Here is a 19639-nt window from a genome sequence, read left to right as displayed (position 1 = left end):
ATGGCCAATAAAAATTGTGCTATGGCTCAAATATGCAATCTAGCTGTCACACGTCGCGCGATCTTGGGTGTCGTAGGCGGTTTGTCACGTCAAATTAATTCATGACGGTATCAATTAGCTGACCTTGAGCCAGACGCACCGAAACTGCCCATATTCGATTCAGCATGGCTAGTTTTTTGGCTAGAAACGTTCTGTGCCAATTAAGTAGGACACCTGTCAGGAGCCTCAAAATACACACCCCTTTTGTCAAACCGTTTAGCTCCAGACTAGTGCACACGGCGGAGCCTTCGTTGAAGAATAAAGAGTGAGTTTCATAAGTTGCGCAATCGTATCGAGCCGCAGATTATATTAAATGATCGATTTCAGAGTGACGGTGACGTTTGTCAGGCACGACGGAGAACGAATACCGGTCAAGGCGAAAGTCGGAGACACCCTGCTGGATGTGGTGGTCGACTCTGATTTGGATCTGGACGGTTACGGAGCATGCGAAGGAACCTTGACTTGTTCAACTTGTCACGTCATATTAAAAAAAGAAGATTACGACAGGTATTAGCAATGATAAGCATTTTGGATGAACTTTGTAACGTGATTTTTAAAGTGTAACAAAAACAAAAATTCAGTTTAAATATGCTTTATTTGATTCTCACTTATTGTAAGTCGTAATATTTTTATAAAAAAAAAAAAAAAATTGCCATATGAAACGTCAACGGTCTATCGCAACACACGTAAGAAATAAAAAAAATTCAACAACACTAAATATACGTCTTGCTGGTCTCCAAAAGTCATACGTAGGAAAAAAAACATACTACAAAAACCTGGATATTGTAAGTTGTAATAGTGTTATAAAAAGTCTTAATATGGACACTATATAACCGAATATTTTGCTACGATTTTATTGCTTTTGACATGAATTTTTAACTTCTGAGAAGGGATAATTGTTTTTTGCGCTCTCCTATTGGTCAAAATTCGGTTTAGATATGATTCATTAGATTCTCACTTATCGTTAGTCGTAATATTGTTATAAAAAGTCGTAATATGAACACTAGAACTATTTAAAAAACGAAAAATGATTGTCCAATTTTTGCCCCCCCCCCCCTGGTAAAAGCTGAAATAATGTCCTCCTGCTTAGTGGATAGAACTGATAGTTGTAGATAGGTCTTAGTTATGATTAATATTTATGACCTTGTCACGTTCAAAAATTATTTTTTTACGGCATAGTTAACTATTTAATATTATTAGGTTGCTAGGAAAATTAATTACAGTTAATGACCTTCATATTCGAATATACATATATTTTTTAGCTGATAATTCAATTTACTAATTGAAATAAACATCATTAAAATCAGCACAAGTTTATATATTCTGTTAGTGTAAAATTTTAGAGTTTTACAGTTGGTAAAACACTAATATAGAGATGTCTTAGAAATCTTTTCTTGATTTGTTCAATCATGAAAGAATAATTGCCTCTGCACGAGTTTCAAATTAAGTATCTTGTTTCAAGATTTATTATAGATTAAAGTGTTATAAAATCAGTGAATCAATGACGTATTGTTTATAACAATATCTCTTAAAATATCTGCCACATCTAATATTAAAATGTATAGAAAAATTGCCACTTCCCCTTGACTGTAATTCCGAGGTCTTGGGTAGAAATCTCTAGCTATTTAATTTTTATCTGGGTTATTAAAAACGACACAACATGCCACTTTCCGATACTAAAATTTAAACTATTGTCGATAGCCTTCTCTACAATGAATCTATTATAGATAAGTCTTTAAAGATAATCTGTCGGATTCATTCAAACACTTGTATGTCGTTGGCATACAACAAAAATTTAGAGTTTCTAACAGTGGTGTCAGGTTGCAACCCTGCAGAACTCCAAAAGGGGGAAATAATTCATAAACAGTTAGCCATAAGAAATGTCTAGACAAACCTTGTCAAAATTTCCATAAATATATCACAATGAAATGTGATGCTCTTATTAGATTATAAGTTTTAATGATTATTTTCTATTATTTAGGTTACCAGAAAAACCAGGTGATGAAGAGTTGGACATGCTCGACTTAGCGCATGGCTTAACGGATACTTCCAGGCTTGGTTGCCAGATAACTTTAACAGATGAATTGGACGGGCTCGAAGTGCAAGTTCCAGCCACTGTCAACGATGCCCGGAATTAATTTTAAGTAGTCTAAGTATAGCTCAAATTATTATGTTGTTTTTTTGTTAATCTATTGTCGGTGCTTTGGTTTTCATTTTTTTACGTATTATGTTTATATAACACTTGACAAATGTTATTGTTATTTAGTACTTTTAAGTCTGAGATTTATTAAAATGTATTTTTGTCACAACATTTATTCTTTTAACAAAATAAATAAAATGATACCCTGATCAATATTATTATATGATAAACATACAACGAATGATAATAAATATTTTATAGATTAGATAACACCTTTATTAATGACTTTCACTTTTAATGCATGCTTATCATTTATGTATTTACCCACTATCTAAAAAAAACTGCAAAAATTTATCAGATTAAAAAAAATTGTATAGGATATCTATTTTACCATACGAATATTTGAGAGTCAATTTGAAGAAGCGCAATTTCTTAATATTCTATTGACACTACAAATTAGCATTGATTTTAATAAAATATTAAGAATTTAGGGACTCCTACATAATTGTCCAGTAGAAAGCAATCATTGAACAAAGGTGTATTTACAAATAAAACATATGAAGGAAATCGTCACCTATCTGGATCAAAAACTTTATAACTGCTTAATTAGAAATCTTCAAGACACGCAACTGAATAAACAGCATCGTTACGTTTATATTTTACCAACACACGGTTAGTGACTACAATGGTTTAAAATATAAAATATACTCGGAAGGCATAATATTGCTTCATTGGATTAGTTGTGTATAAATTACGCCGAATTTAAGAAATTGTCTATTACATGAAATAGGCAAAAAAATGATCTAAATCATGAAAAATCCAAGGCCGTTGTTTATTTCATGAATTCGACAAAATGTCTGCCGAATTCGTGAATTGGGAAATGCTTATTTCATGCATTGGGCAAAAGAGAAATTAACGCTTCAGTGGTGGTTTTCAAAGTAAATGAACTGCCATTTGATTATATACAATTAAATCAATTGTGGGGATTCTTATTCTTAAAACTCGCGCAATAATTACTGTAACCATGGATGATTATCGGTAATAATAAGGATAAATAAGACAATAGAATGTAAAGGATGCAACCACACAAAAGCCTTCGTTAAATCTAGAAAAAAAGGGTTTCACATAAATAACACGCAAATGAACTCCGATGCATTGAAAGAACATTTCTTTGTTGCGAAACGGTCACAGGAAGCAATATATTACTGGAAGACAAAACGCACCGTAAATTCACAATAAGTCACATTCGGATTTCTGGCGGTAACATCAAGGGGTTAGCGTTGGGATCCTCTTCTAGTGTATATGCCGGGCTGATCGTTCGTTGGTCTATTTATGATTTGCTTTGTCTGTTGAACGAGTGTGTTGTTTTAATTTATTATTGTGTTTTTTATATATTTTATTTATTTCATATATAATATTACATCTGAACATGATAAATAATGAGAAACAAGGTACTGGTTTGTTTTTAGCGGTAAAGGCTTTGCAGGATAAATCGTTCAGAAAAAATATAAAATAGCCCATATTCCAGTTTAGCTTGAAGGTCAGACATTAATTTTGTCCACTTAGATCTCGGTGGTAACATTTTGACTATAGAAACTTCCGACAATTTAGCTATTCGCGAGGAATTACAATTTTGGGTTCCAGAATGTCTTTGAGAATCACGATCGCCTCCTCTTTTGATGGCCGCTGGGGCTAGAACGTCCGCACTTGCCGAGTCGCCTATGGCTGTGGCCATCCGGCGATACATTGACCTGTTTAACATTGACAGTTCGTATTATTTAATTTTAATATTTTATGATTATTTGTTTGATTTTTATATGTAATATTTTAATTATATATATTGTGTATTGAAATAATACAATTATTGTTTTCGACCATCGCGACGCATTGGGGTAACCTGTTAGGCTACGATGGTCTCAATTTAATTTAAATAAATAAATTATATTATATTTGTGATAAGAGAGTTATTTTTTGAGGAGGACTGTCCTTTTTAAAATATTTCTCCTTCTTTGTCTTTCTCAAACAAAAATGTCCGAGATGACCTATTTTTAACTACAGCAGCATTTATAAATAAACATTTTTTGTTTTTAGTGTCTTGATATTTTCAAAATCAGTTTAATTTAAATATTATCTAAAATTATAAATAAAGGTCATCATGACACATTGGAAAAATTGTGTTTAAGTAATGATGGTCATATTTATTTATGATGTTAATTTTGAAATACAAATGATTTTAGCTCTGTTACGGAGCTAAAAGTCTGACGTCGAAGCTAACCACGATCTGTCAAATCACGTTTTGTTCTTCGTGATGACATTCGCCTAGCTTCACTACTCGTTGATAAATCTCGCTAATAATGATAGAATTGCCGATAGTAGATGTACTAGATTACAAATACGAGATCAAGAAAACTGCAAAATGGATAACCACCAACAGATATGATAAAATATCGCTTCAATTCCCTGACAACATGCTCTGCGACAGTTTCTTAGTTTGCAAAGCATTGGAAGAGCTTACTTCAAAGAAGATATTCATATCTGTCGACACTACTTACTCCAACTGCTGCATTGATGAAACGTCGGCTAAACATGTCGACGCTGAAGCTTTGGTACATTACGGCCGCTCTTGCTTTTCTCCGACTAACGCGTCTGTCTATTACGTGCATCCGAAAGAAGCTTTAAATTTCGATTCAGTTATCGAAGCTCTATCACACGTCGATACTACAGACACTGTATTGGTTTATCAACAGTCGTACGAGCATGTTTCAGATTCTCTCGCAGAGGCGCTCTTCGCTATATATCCTCATCTTTCAATTGCTATAATAAAGTTGGATGCTGCGGCAACGCAACTCATCAACGGCAGAATTGTAATCGGATCGCACGGAGGAATGAGAAGGATACAATTGGAAAAATACAAAGTGATTTACATCGGCAGAGACGATCAGACTTTATTCAACTTGGCGATATCCCTTAATTGTAAAAGTCTATTTATGATGGACTTGATTAATAAAACAACGAATCCGTATTCGCAAAGCACTTGGTTGAAACGTCGGCGGTTCATTATAGAAAAATGCAAAGACGCTACCAACATCGGTATACTAGTTTGTACGTTATCGATTAAAAACTTCACTTCGATAATCAATCGCATGAAAAAACTGATCAAGTTAAGTAAAAAAAACAGCTACGTTCTAACAGTCGGAAAACCAAACATTGCTAAACTGTGTAATTTGCACGAAATTGACATTTTTGTATTGATAGCTTGTCCTGAAAACGATTTGTATAGCAATAGGGAGTTCCTACAACCGATTGCTTATCCGTATGAGTTAGAAATGGCTTTGAACTCTTCGAGAAATCAATATTCAACCGATTATTTGACTAACTTCAACGATTTGTTAACGGGCGATATTATGGCTAATCCTGAATCGGATGTTAGTTTTATCACCGGTAGGATGAAGATAGTCAATGATGACGATGTAGAAGAAGAAGAAGAAGAAGAAGAAGGGAAAGAGACTGACGGAACCGTGAACATTTTGAGAAGCAAAGATTGGGCGCTGACTAAATTGAATATTGCCAACCATTTGACTGATCGTACATGGACGGGCTTGCAACAAAAGTTGGGCGAGACCGAAGTGGAGAAGGCGCAGCAGGGTAGGAGCGGAATCCCCGGCAAATATGCGAATGAATTGTAAGAATCGACTAAATGTAGTTCAGTTGAATAAATATTTATGAATATGTAGGCTTTTATTTTTTATTTCTTTTAAATTCAGTTTCATACTTCAACCTCGCTCTATCTTGGGCTCCAACTTAAAACAAATAATTTACTAATGAGAAGTGTGACCCTAAGGATTTACATTCTTTGACACTAGTTTTACGGCACACATCTAATTGACGGGTTTCTGATTTGATTTGGATCAGATTTTTTATGTTTGAGCAACGCAAATATATTAATACTATTTTTATTTTTGAAAATCTGATCACTATATACCTACTTTTAATGACACCCGTCAAATTGACGGGCTTATACCCGTAAATCTAGTGTTAATAAAAATATTCATAATTTCTAGATAACTTTTTATGGTGTAGCATTCTTCCAAGCCAATGAATTGTATAAATAATAAGAAACATAAATCATCCCTAACAGTCGTGTAAAAAGTATAAAATAAATTTGCTAAACTGACAATTGCTCACGTGGAAACTGGTCACAGGAACATAGCTCACAAATCGATCTTTCACATGGCGATTGCTCATATGAATATTCCTCACATGGTTCAAGGAAAGGTAAGTTTTTTTGCAAAGGTATTAAATTAATTAACAGGCCATTATATAAATCAATATTAGCAGAACACATAGTGAAGAAAAAAATCGATTGATTGAAATAAGATATTAACCCTTTGACCGCGGATTACATCTATAGATATCATTAAGAAAATTGTTAGTATGCATTGGGCACTAAAAGGTGACACGAACCTTTGAGCCTTATAATATGTTTTACTTTGTATAATTTAAGGTTGGAAACCACTTAAATTTATTGAAATAATATTTAAATAACTTATGGTGCGACTTCACATATTAACAAAGTGCGAAATAACGTTTAAAAATACCAGCCGTATCTCTCAAAGAATATTCTTTTAAAAATGGCATTTCAGTGAAATCATATGAAAATACATTTTTACTAGCAGATATATATGTTTACAAAGTGAAAATATAATTTATCTGGCATGTTCTATTAAAATTATATGATTTTACCTTTTCATTATTTATTTATGTATGTACATGCGATGTATAAATGTTAGTGAATGTATATTTTTCAGTAAAGTTATATTTTTACCAGTAAAATCAAAATATATTTTTACCAGTAGATAAATATTTCTTCAAGTCCAAAATACAAACTAAAACTTTATCACTCAGAGCAAAATAAGCAGAAGAGGAAGTACTGAAAGACGTCGCATTTTCCATGTTGATCCATTGTTTGTCTGCATTTGGATATTAAACTATGTTTTAAAATTAAAATAGCCATCCTTACCGATGTTACTACGGATTTCTGATATGAGAGTATTGGTCAAAGTGTATTCAAACCGAATTTTGGTCAATAGGAGGGCGTGAAAACAATAATCACTTCTCAGAAGTAAAAAATTCACGTCAAAAGTAATAAAATCGTGTCGGCGCCGTCGCAATGGGAGTCGCATCGCAGTGGGACGGTGCCTTCACTGTCCCACTGCGACGGTGAAGGCACGATTTTATTGCTTTTGACTTCTGAGAAGGGATTATTTGCTTTTTTCGCTCTCCTACTGGTCAAACTTCGGTTTAGATATGCTTTATTTGTTTCTCACTTATTGTTAGTCGTAATTTTTTTTTATAAAAAGCTTACTATATATATTGCCATATGGAACGCCAACGGCCTATCGCAACATTCGCAACACACACAAAAAATAAACACAAAATAAACGTCTTGCTGGTCTCCCAAACTCATACATACGAAAAAAACTACTTCAAAAGACCTGGATATTGTAAGTTGTAATATTGTTATAAAAAGTTTTAATCTGAACACTAGATAACCGAGCGTTTCGGCACGATTTTATTGGTTTTGACGTGGATTTTAAACAGAAACCCATTTAAATTTTGCCAGAAAAAAGCTGGAATGACGTTTCTGGTGCTCCAACTTATATATAATCCGAAAAATGTGAGGTGTTCTGACATATACAATTATTGTTGATTTAGGGCGGAGCTGGAGTCTCTGTTTTAACATAATTCTATCTATTGGACATTACTACATTACCAATAAGTCATCCCTTATCTCTTTTTTTCTTGTTTGTGGTTTACCGCGGCGCATGTGATTACCACAGACTCCCTCGCCAGTGATTTTCAATTATGATGCATTTGTAAGTGGCTTTTGTACTCCTTTTTTAGCTTATGCGTCTCGTTGAATAATCCATGATCTATTTGTTTCTATTACGTCGAGCTGACACCACTGTGCAATATCTGTCGGTGGTTTTGTCCATCCTAGGCAACAGCTGAGCGATGTCGTCGTGACCATAGCTCGAAACCATTATCTCTGAGATTTGGCAAAAGAGCCATGGATAAATCACCTCTTATCTTTTTTTCCCTTCAGTCTCCAAAAAGGATAGTGATGCCGGAGACCATCAGTAGCTAAATCACGACGGTCTATCAGTCCAGGTCGTCTCTCATGACGACCTAGGAAGGAGGCCTGACATAGCGCCTGTATGCGCAGTATGCAAGCGCGAAAGCCAGGTTAGGTAATATCCGGACGCTCATGGGCCGAAACGCGAAATGCAACCGTAGGCCCAAGGACCTTCCATCTCTCTTTCCCTGAATGCGGTTTAGCGTGGCAAATGTGATCGCCATGTATACACTGTGTATATATAAAAATGTAGCGGGTTTCCTCAATTGATTAAACAAATACCTTCGTTCATTAAGAAATAAACTATAATATTAAAGTATTTTTTATATTCTGTTTATGTTTATATTATGTTTAATATGTTTTTTTAGTTTAGTGTATAAACAATTAGATATATTAGTTAAATAAATTATTAAAATAAAATATATAAATATGGCGATCACTGTATATATTTTTATAACTAATATGTTCTTAAATCAAACAATATAAATTGTAACTAATAATAACAACAATATGTAAGTTGAAATATATTATTATTCGTCATTTTGTACATAACATTTTGTTTAAAGATGAACATTAAATTCTTAATTTAGACTTTTACTAATATATAATATAAAGATTGAAGTTTTTCTTCTTCTAAATTACGATACTAAATATACCGAAGTGCTAAAAAAGTAAACGTTACCGAGGAACGTAAAACAGAAACGATCAAATTGGTGCCCGTTAAATGTTAATTTGTGTTTTTTTTTGTTAGCACCGTCGTCTATCTCACAGCACGTCAAAAAATCACTGCTTTTGTATTTTTAACTTTACGCTTAAAATTTTACAAGAATAGATCACTCGGATCGTTTCGAAAAATACCCACTATCAATATCATGAAAATTTCCAACTTTCAAACTACTAAATACGATTAATAAATTAGATTTTATTCGGCAATGATTTCGTTCAACATTTTAATAATTTAGAGAAAGAAAATATATTATCGTACTCGTATATATTGATATTTAATAAAATATTTTTGATTTGATGAAAATAGATCATGTGATAATTTTTAAAATACTTTCTTGTCTTAGATTTGTATAACGCTACAACAGTCTTTGTTAAAATAAAGTGAAATAAAATAACAAATAATAATTATATCGTGAATGTATTCAAATAAATATTCAAATGCATAAATTAATAATGAAAATTATAAATAAATTAATATTAATATTAATAAATAAATAGGAAGGAACTGACGAAGCAAGAGTCTGAAGAAATTCGTTGCATCTTTCAGAAACAGTGCGATACATATAAATAATAATAATAATAAAGCGACATGATTGTTAATATTTGGTAATTTGTAACATATACATAAACATTATTATAGAGAAGCAAACGAAATGTTACTATAAAATGATCAACATTAATAAACATATCAGTCTTAAATAGTTATAACGCAGATACAGCCAAAGTTTAAAAATTGTATTATTTAAATATACTTTTAAAATTAGTTTAGATTGGGGTTGCCAGATACTTTATAAATATTTTTGTTTGCATTATTCTTAACAAATGATCTATGAATTCAGTTTGATGAAAAAAAAACATACAGAAAATTGCACAAATAGAAAAAATATAACTTTAATTAAACATTGATTATATAAATTAGATAATTTTAAAACATTATAAGTTTATTATGGGCAGTTACTAATAAATTGGTGACTTATGTTCTTTAATCTTTAAATAAGTAATCTGGCAACCATACATTAGATTACAAAATGCAATTCATACAAATTGACATTAAAACGATTTTCGAATAAGATTAAACATAACATTTCGTTAATTTAATATAAATCTACGATGCCCTATCAATCCCAATTTTTATTATGAACAACATTTAATTCCTAGTGAGAGGAATTGCAACGTTTCAAATAAACTTTCTGAACAATAAATAATTTTGAATGTCGCACAATCGCTTAGAAGAATTAAACGACGACTAGAAGAAGTCAATAATCGAGGATTGAACCTTAAGCGCAATTGCAATTCCTATCCTAGATAGTTTTTAGCTTTTAAATATATTTAGGTAACTTTAGTATACATATATATGTATGTATATATATAACTCATAATTTTGAATAGTTCATCGAATCCTCCAGCAATATCACATTTTACATATTTATATAATCTTCGATTAACATCGTTAAAAAGTCTAAATTTTTGTTCGTAACAAAAGATTGAAACAAAACGTAACAATTATTTAAGATTAAGGTTAATTAAATGGCTTGCAGTTTGCGACAGTTGCACAGCCACTTTATGATCCTCGCGTTTCTCTCCACAATGCTCAGTGGTTCGTACGATCTGTAGGGTTTGTTATCGTTCTGAGCACCTTGAATAGTGTAATCAGCGTTGTTCGGTATCAGATTCGAGTCGGGGAAGCTCAGGTCGGAGGAAGCGAAGCTGCTCGACAGCTCATCGTTGCCTTCGTCTTCGGAACACTTGGAGTTTTCGTCTGTGTTTTGGTTTGATTCATTATGACTCGGCGACGTCTTATTCTTGCTTCTCTTCTTTCGCCTCGGCTTCTTTAGATCTTTCAATATGACCTCTTTATAAGTTTCGTCGTCCATTCCTAATTGATCAAAGAACTTGTCGAGCTTTGTGCGAATTTCTCTGCTAATCGAGTTGTTATCGGAACTAGGAGGAGTATTCGGCGACTTTTCGGCCATTACAAGAGTTGATTTGTCTTCTCTCCAATATCTAGAAAAAAAAGAGGCAATTTATATTTTTAGATAGCTAAGATCAGTAAATAATACATATTTATCTACATTTAAAAAAAATATAAAAAAAAATTTTTTTTATTAAAAACAATTTTATGGTAAATTGACCGGGCCCCCATACGAGCTTTTATGCGACTTGGCATATAGTTAACGCTAGTATTTGGTTCCTTTTAAAGATATAGACTTAAATTTTTGATACAAAATAGAGCTTTCGAATATACTTACGATACCGTTTAAAAAAATTAAAAATTAAAAAAAAAAAGTTTTTTTTTCCAAAACACGTTTAGTGTTGAGTCGATCGACTCACCATACATACGCTCATAAGACTTGCAATATAGTTAAGATCAGTGTGAGCTTATTTATACATATTTAAATTGATATTTTTGTGACAGTATAGAATTCTTAAGCACCCTGTGTATGTTTGTTAGCAAAATCCAATGTGTCAATTTTTTGCAAAATGGCGACAAGTATAAAAATTTAAGCACTCGTAACTCAGTAGGTTTGTATTTTAACAAAATATCGCTATACATGAAACGTTTAGAAGCCTAAACTACATCCAAATAAAATATAAAAAAAATAGTTTTTTGCTTCAAAACAAGCGATGTATCAGTTCGATCGGACCCCCATACTAGCCATTTTGAGACTTTCAGAAGAGTTAATGCTCTTAACTGCTTGGTTTTAAAGATTAAAAATTAAATTTTTTGTATCGTATAGAACTACCGTGCACCCCCTATACGTTTCGTTGAAAAAAATATATAAATTTTTTTACAAAATGGCGGCCAATGTAAAAATTTAAAGTGTCATAACTTTGCAAAATGAAATCCTACTGAAAAATGTCGTACGCGAAAAGTGTTTAAAAACTTAATTTGCATTTAAAAACAATTTTTAATTATTATTTTTTAATAAAAAACGAGTCTTACGGTATATTGACCGGGCCTCCGAACGAGCTTTTATGCGACTCGGCATATAGTTAACGCTCATATTTGGTTTCTTTCAAAGATATAGACTTGAATTTTTGATACGAAATAGAGCTTTTGAATATACTTACGATACCGTTTAAAAAAATTAAAAATTAAAAAAAAAAGTTTTTAAAATATAAAAAAAATAGTTTTTTGCTTCAAAACAAGCGATGTATCAGTTCGATCGGACCCCCATACGAGCCATTTTGAGACTTGCAGAAGAGTTAACGCTCTTAATTGTTAACAGTATGAATTAAGCCCCGAGTATTAAGAAGCTGGATGGCTATTGCCATAGATTAGTTATGAGTGCATAAGTGCAGATGCAGATTTTAATATTAATATCGCTACAAAATTTTAGCAACAAAATAAATGGTCAGTAACAATTAAATATATAGCTGTTTGACACAGATAAGACATTATTATTTTTGTGCGGTTATGTGAACAAGCATTAGTATCTGTAAAGTTTTATAATAATCCATTAATTTGTAACTTATTGAAAAAATAGAACACAGCATAGTAATCAAATACCTGTACAAAAAACACTGAGGCAAGCACTTTGAAAACATCTTGTCTTAATTTTAATTTTATATATTTATTATAAATCTTTCATTGCAACATAACAGGCGTTAGCCCAATGTATTACAACGGGGTCAACACAATTAACAATTACTAAGTAAGTAGTGAGACATTATCATGAAATAGCCTATAAATTAAAAAAAATGTAATCCATGACATTTGACAGTCATTTCTTATGTAAAATTAAGAAAGTAGAACTGTTTTCAATATATTGCTAAATTTCTGAATTTTTCATTTTGAAAAAAAGTGTTTTTACTTAAATGCAAATATCTACAGATTCTAGTTGGCCGATTGCAAAGTGTTTCATATCATATTAAATAATATTAAATTTCCTTTTAACTATTTCTACAACACTTTCTAATCAGATTATTAGTTTAGGCACTATTAATGAATTTATAGACGATTTTGGGTTTAATTGTACATAGGGATATCTATTGATTGCAAGCTGCAAAAATAGATTATAATTATAAAATAGGTGTCACTGATTTACAGATTAATTCCAGTCTGGTGTCTCACTACTGAATCAGTAGTTTTTGATTATGTTTATGCAGGACCCTTATTGATAACGCCTGTCATGTTGTAATGGATAATTTACAATAAATAAACCATGAACGGCATTTGTATTACCTGTCGGATATGTCTGACTTTGATCTGAGGATAGGCCGCCGCTGAGCTTGAGAACGTTGCTTGTAACGCAAACACCGTTGTCTTTTAAAGTTTCCGAGCCCTATACTCGGCGGACTGCCTTCTACTTCATGAGGTAAACTATGACTTCCGTCATGATCGTCGTCATAACACGTGCTCGTCTGCAAGATTTCATTATTCAGTAATTAATAATATTTTAGTACGTACTACATTACAAAGCTTTAAGCTATTTACTTGAGTACATCCTGAAGAAGCCGGCCTTCTCGTCAACAAATGTCGGCTCTCTCGCGTCCCCGATTCCCTTTGGCTAAAACAAGCAAGGTCTAGATTACGTTCTGTTAGAATTGTGAATAGCATACGACTCTATATGTCATACAGACCCATAAAAGCCCTCTGAAGGATATGTATCGGTATACCTATAAACGGGAGTGTGTGTGTCTTGAAACTGAACGGGAGGTATGCTCGCTTGGAAGTGGATTCCAACCGTGGCCGGCCTTTCCAGGTTTTGACCTTCGATATGGCTAGCTCTGAATACTTCATTCCGTCCAGAGAAATTCGCTGAGATGGACACAGTGGCGTTGACTGTGGCTATCTGTCCTTGGTTGCCGTGTTTGTATTGGACCCCGTCTTGGAATTGAAGTGGAGCACTGACGTGGTACTCCAGATGAGATAAATCATTGGGTTCATTGTTGTGGTATCTGTCAGTATAGTATGTCGCATATCTGAAAAATGAGATTTAATATATGACACATTTATTCTGGATAAATTAATATCATTTATTACGAATTTCCATAAAAAATATCATCTATTGTACAGATGTAATGAACACATACAATATAATGATTTCACCTGAGGTGTCTAGTCTAGATATAAATAATAATACCTATTTTAATAATATTATCCATCAGGGATAGCTTCAAAAAATACTTCTGGGCAATTAAAAAGTTCCTTTTTTCGTTAGTATTCTGTATTTTAAAATCTTTTCCTTAACTAATATTTTATAGTTCCAAAACTATAATTAGTTTTAGAACTTTCATTAGGTCAAGTTGGGTTTGGTTAATTCGTGTAGGTTAGGTTTGGGTTTGAACAGTAAATGGACGTTTCGCAACTGTTAAATTATATTTTCGTTAGTAGAAATATTGTATATATTTACTGGTGAAAATGTATTTAGACTTCACTGTTACATTTATACATCGCATGTAAATAAATAATGATAAGTATGTAAATGTATATATTACTACATATGGAAAAGTTAAAATTAACACTTGCCAGATAAATTATATTTTCACTGGTAAAAATATATATCTACCGGTGAAAATGTATTCCGATATGATTTCGCTGAAATGACGTATTTATTCGACTGTTTTTTTTAGATTTTATTTGAAGAATAACCTGAGAATTTCTGGTTTAGAATTAGTAATGTCATTTAAGCCCTTTCAAGAAGGGGGGAGGGGGACAAAATTTAACCTGTCAGTTGTCGATGTTCTTAATATTTTGATTTCATTAAGATTCATAGTATATATTTCATTAAATTACATGCATTTTCTGATTAAATTTAAGGGGAGGGCTTTAGAGCGGCGTATAATTTCACTAATACCTGTCAGATAAATTATATTTTCACTAGTAAAAATATATATCTATGAATGAAAATGTTTTCCGATATGATTTCAATCAAATGACATACTTTAAAAAAATATTTCCGAGATAGATTCAAGACTATATAACCCTAGAATTACTGGTTTAGAATCAGGGACGTCATTTCAGCTTTTCCAGGGAGAGGGGCAAAAGTTTTCCGGTCAGTGGTCCTTTTTTTATATTTCGATTTCATTAAGATTCATAGTATGTATTTCATTAAATGCCATGTATTTTTCTGGCTAAATTCAAGAGAGTGCAAGTGTCCCCAAATAAGGCACCGGCACTTGTAGAAGGAAAAATATAAATGTGATACTAACCGATGAGATCTCGTACTAGAATGTTGAGTGGAAGATCCACTATCCCTTCGCTGCTGCAAAGATAGAGTATTGGGTGTCGGAGCACCTCGTAAGCTAGGTGGTCCTAGAGGTCCACTGCAATGGCCGCTAGATCCACCCGAATCTCTAGCATAGCTAGATCCAGATCTGTTGTAATAATACACTTCATCTGCAGATCCTCTCATCTGTCCGCTGAGTTCGCTGTTCTGGCATGAAGCAGAACGACGGGAATAACCATCACTGCCTTTACTGGACGATCTATACGATCGACCGCTGAAATAAATACATGATAAAGGACTATTCAAATATAAATATCAAATCAGTATTTACCTATTGGCTTTGGAATAGCAGCTCAGCGCCTCACTGGATCTCACAGCCTGCGTTTGAACGGGAGCTACTAGATTCTGATTCTCTCCGGGTAGATAATGACCACTAATGCCCATCGCCGGTAATCTCCTACCAGTCTCCGCGTAAATATGCTCTGCTTGTTTATGTAAATTTGGTAGTGATTTATGACTATTGAAATTCACCACGTTTGCGGGGTCTTGGTTGGTCTTCATTGTGTGCGAGTGAGAATTCGATCTAATGTATCTATAATTCGATCTTTCCGTGACTGCATATTCTGCAGGAGGACTGATCGTAGTGTAATTTTCTAATAATTCTCTATCCGCATAATACTCTTCGTTAGGATCTGATCTACCGTAAACTGTGCCATCGTCGTACGCATCGACAACGGATAGAATTTGCCTTGCGTCTATTTTTTCTGGACTCGAAAAAGGACTCTCAATCGAGAAACTGTTAGAGAAAACGTTAGCCGGATCACTTTTTGATGGTTTAGGAACAACAAACGAATCCGGGAAGAATATCCTATTATCACCGGAGCTAGACGGTCTATTTAAAGATTTGGAAGAAAAGTATCCGGATGTCGTGCGAGAATGTTCAGGATCAGATTTAGTTTGTCCCTTTGAACCTGAAGTTCCAGAAGAAGAGTTTGCTGAAAACGTTCCCGAATTATAATGCGATCTCGACGATACTGGAGGATGAGAACTAGTATCCCAATCGTAGCATTCTTTAGATTTTCTCTCACTGTATCTTGGAGTTTGACCTAAAATATAAACACTCATTGAATAAAAAAAGTTCATTAGCAATATAGTAATATATGAAGGATGTTTATGAAGTTCTAGGATTTTGCCTTCTAAAAAATTTAAACCTTCTTTCAAGAACTTTTGAGAAGCATTGTTTAACCATTAATTTATCATTCTTTTCATATAGAAACTGAAAACGTATTAACACCTTTCCAATTGAAGACATCGTATAATCTTTAACAAAATTCCCAGAATTATGTAAACATCTATGTAGTAAATAAAATATAATCACTTCTACTTTCTTGCGGAATTACTGGAGATTGAAGATTGGTGGGACCTAGTAGTCTTCTTAATTGATTCTGTAAAGGTTCTCCTGAGATTCCTCTTCGATGCCTCCCAGATAAAGTTGCATCTTTAAGCATATTAATTTAATAGATATGTATCATAAATATGTGTTTAAAAATAATAAAAATGATCTTACAATGTGTGCCAGCATTGCTCATGGTACTCAAAGTACTGTTTACCTAAAAATAATAAATATGATTAATAGTATTGTTTTTTTATACTGAAATAATCAGATAAGCTTACTCTTAACGGTAATTCTTGCTTTCTGTCCAAAACCATTTCAGATTTAACATAGAAAGCCTTAGATTCTGCTAGCAATTCAACGGCAGACTTTCGCTTGTTGTTCATAGTCGATGAAGATAAAGATCCTCCACAACCAATATATCCTCTACTCATTGGTAAACCATCCCTACTGGATTGTGAAGCCATTTTGGTAGTAGACACCTGCTGATAAAGTCATAAGAATGAATAAAAGTAAAAGGATTATCGTAGATCAGAAAAATACCTTTCGCGGCAGCTTTAGACTAGAAAATATAGATTTCCGCAATCGTTGCACTGACGATGCAAGATTTAGATTCTGTTCAGAATCTTTCAAAACAGTAGTAGTTTCTTCGCATGTTTCTATCCTCAGATTCAAATCGACCGTACTCTTCGGAGGTAAATTGGTACAATACGTTTCTATTTTAAACTTCTTTACCTTATCGCATTCGAAATCTTTAGATTTTGGTACTTCTTCGACGATTTTAGAATTGGAACACTTGTTTAAATCTATGATTTTGTGCGCAATGTTACTGCTGACCGATTTGACGGTAGTCTTGAGAAGCTTTTGAGTCGCATCACTCTCCTTGTTCTCTTCGCTCTTTCCGCTTCTACTGAGAAACTTGAATGAGCCTATCTGAAACTTGCTCTTGCTCTTGTTGCCATCGTACTTAGAATCGACGGACTTGCTCAGTCGGGTTTGGAATTCAAACTTCTTCCGGAGTCCTTCGACCCTGCTGAAAGACTTGGAAGGTCCCAATCTCTTAGCAGGCGTTTGCACTTGGCTTGTGAGTTTATTGTCAATTAGAATGTCTGGAACTGGATTTTTATAAGCATCTCGATTCGCTAAGCAACGTGGCCGCTCCTCGTTTATCACACTACAGTTACTCTCTACAGTGTATTTCTTATGCGTATGTTCAAATGGAAGACTTGAATAATTATTATAATTACTATAATTAAAGTGTTTGTTAGCGTACAGAAGTCTGTCGTCACTTTGAAAATTGTAACTTTTGGGTCTGATCGGTCTGGTTCCTGACGAACATTCGTACTTGTTCTTCAACTCTGACTGAAACACCGGCAGAGCAGAGTAGGAGTAGCTGAAGTTGGAATGTTCAAAGTTCGAACGCAGCGCCGGTGGGACGTACAACGATATAGTGGCTGCCATTTTCCGCTCTTTCGGCAAAAAAATATAAAAACGAAAAATAATCAACGTGCGATGAGCGGAAGTTCAAGCAAATCATATTCGTTTTATCCTGATTCTCTTAGTCGACACCAAAGTTAAACTTCAACTTCTACGGTTCTGTAAAAGAGAGAAAAACATGTTAATTTTTATATATTAATATTATAATATAAATATTTCATTATATTCATAATTAATGGAAGGATAATGAGAAAAATTGTCAGTGTAGGGAAATTGTATGTTTTAAATGATAAACGTCTTATGCTTGGGTTCTGCAAAATTGCTTTAACCTAATAATAATGGGGCGCAGTTTGGGTGATAAACACCTGTTAAAAAAATATGCGATTCTCTATGAAAATTAGGACTGAGCTATATTCTAAAATGTACGAAACACAATGCCCGTTATTGATTTTTATCTGTTTATTAATTTAAATGAGAAATATATAGAATCTGTTGTTCCACAAAAAAATAATATAATTCAAATAATAAACAAAAAATAATACATAGAAAAAAGCTATAAAATAAAATCATAAAATATTAATATAATCTTCGAATTTTAATTTATAAGAGGACAATTAAAATGATATATATATAATAATAGTTCTTGCATTACTGTTGGATATAATAGATCGAGCATTAGTCAGGATAGTGAACACCCCATAAATAACTCTTTGCAACGAATCTTTTTCCAAAGAACATTAATTTATATACAAATAATTCGTTTTATAGAACAAATTATTTATTTAAATGCACATATTTCTTAAAATAATCCCTTGTTAAATAGCACCCTTATTTTTTCTCCAAACGTACAATTTATGACATATATTCAATTTTTGCTTTGACGAAATATGTTTTTAATGTATTTTTGCTGTTGTAGTTTGACACACAAAGTTGAGTTGTTTGTTTCATATTAGGATTATGATTTTTCAAGTAGAAAAAGTGAAATTTACAGTATGTTAAATGTAAATTCTGACTGCAATAAATCGGTAGATTTTTGAATGAAAGAATAATAAATTAATTAAAATCAGCCTGTAGTTTTAAACATCTTTTTTCTTCCTAATATTCTGTTGCAATATGGCCCAATGCGTTACAACGGGGTAAGCAAAGTTTGTATGGCTTTTAATGCATTAAATGCCATACAAACTTTTGCTCCCCTCCCCTCCTGGAAAAAGCTGAAATGACATCCCTAATTCTAAACCAGAAATTCTCCGGTTATCCCTAAAAAAACAGTTACGAATCAATATCGAAAATATTATTTTAAATATGTCATTTCAGTGAAATAATATCAGAATACATTTTCACCGGTGCTCTAAAATGTCTATGAAACTCAGTTGCGAAACGTACATTTGTTGTTCAAACCCAAACCTAACCTACACGAATTAACCAAACTCAACTTGACATATGTGTAAATTCTAAAACTATAATTAGTTTTACAGTTTTCGTTAGGTCAAGTTCAAAATACAAACTAAGCTAAAATAGTACATTTCTCTGTGGTTTATCTGCACTTCGATTTTATACTATATTTTAAAAATATAATAGCTATTCCTACCGATATT

General features: G+C 32.9%; 3 protein-coding genes across 5 annotated transcripts; 2 read left to right on the top strand and 1 right to left on the bottom strand.

Annotated features, from left to right (window-relative positions):
• On the top strand, positions 1-2388 carry Fdx2 (Adrenodoxin-like protein 2, mitochondrial Ferredoxin 2). Its single transcript, XM_088192891.1, has 3 exons — positions 1-304; positions 367-546; positions 2021-2388. Exons 1-3 carry the CDS (start codon positions 165-167, stop codon positions 2175-2177), a joined length of 477 nt encoding a protein of 158 aa, XP_088049017.1. The 5' UTR covers positions 1-164; the 3' UTR covers positions 2178-2388.
• Positions 2389-4414: 2026 nt separating this feature from the next.
• Dph2 (Diphthamide biosynthesis 2) lies at positions 4415-5908 on the top strand. Its single transcript, XM_088192872.1, has one exon. The coding sequence runs from the start codon at positions 4534-4536 to the stop codon at positions 5863-5865; it is 1332 nt and encodes a 443-aa protein (XP_088048998.1). The 5' UTR covers positions 4415-4533; the 3' UTR covers positions 5866-5908.
• Positions 5909-9623: 3715 nt separating this feature from the next.
• LOC148231533 (uncharacterized) lies at positions 9624-18199 on the bottom strand. Of its 3 annotated transcripts, none has more exons than XM_088192809.1 (10): positions 17151-18199; positions 16889-17092; positions 16782-16824; positions 16593-16712; positions 15546-16320; positions 15198-15488; positions 13626-13967; positions 13480-13552; positions 13228-13406; positions 9624-11045 (listed from the first exon to the last, which is right to left on the bottom strand). In XM_088192809.1, exons 1-10 carry the CDS (start codon positions 18066-18068, stop codon positions 10565-10567), a joined length of 3426 nt encoding a protein of 1141 aa, XP_088048935.1. In that variant the 5' UTR covers positions 18069-18199; the 3' UTR covers positions 9624-10564. The 3 variants fall into 3 exon arrangements, with proteins under 3 accessions (XP_088048935.1, XP_088048937.1, XP_088048936.1); XM_088192811.1 differs by having other exon boundaries at positions 13662-13967; XM_088192810.1 differs by having other exon boundaries at positions 16889-17089.
• Positions 18200-19639: the final 1440 nt, after the last annotated feature.

This window comes from Plectrocnemia conspersa, unplaced genomic scaffold, assembly GCF_051122295.1.
Source record: "Plectrocnemia conspersa isolate PC_06_02 unplaced genomic scaffold, ASM5112229v1 ptg000009l, whole genome shotgun sequence".
In the NCBI taxonomy this organism is placed as follows: Eukaryota; Metazoa; Arthropoda; class Insecta; order Trichoptera; family Polycentropodidae; genus Plectrocnemia; species Plectrocnemia conspersa.
Note: the sequence above shows the minus strand (reverse complement) of the source record. Positions and strands in the feature narration are given on the sequence as shown.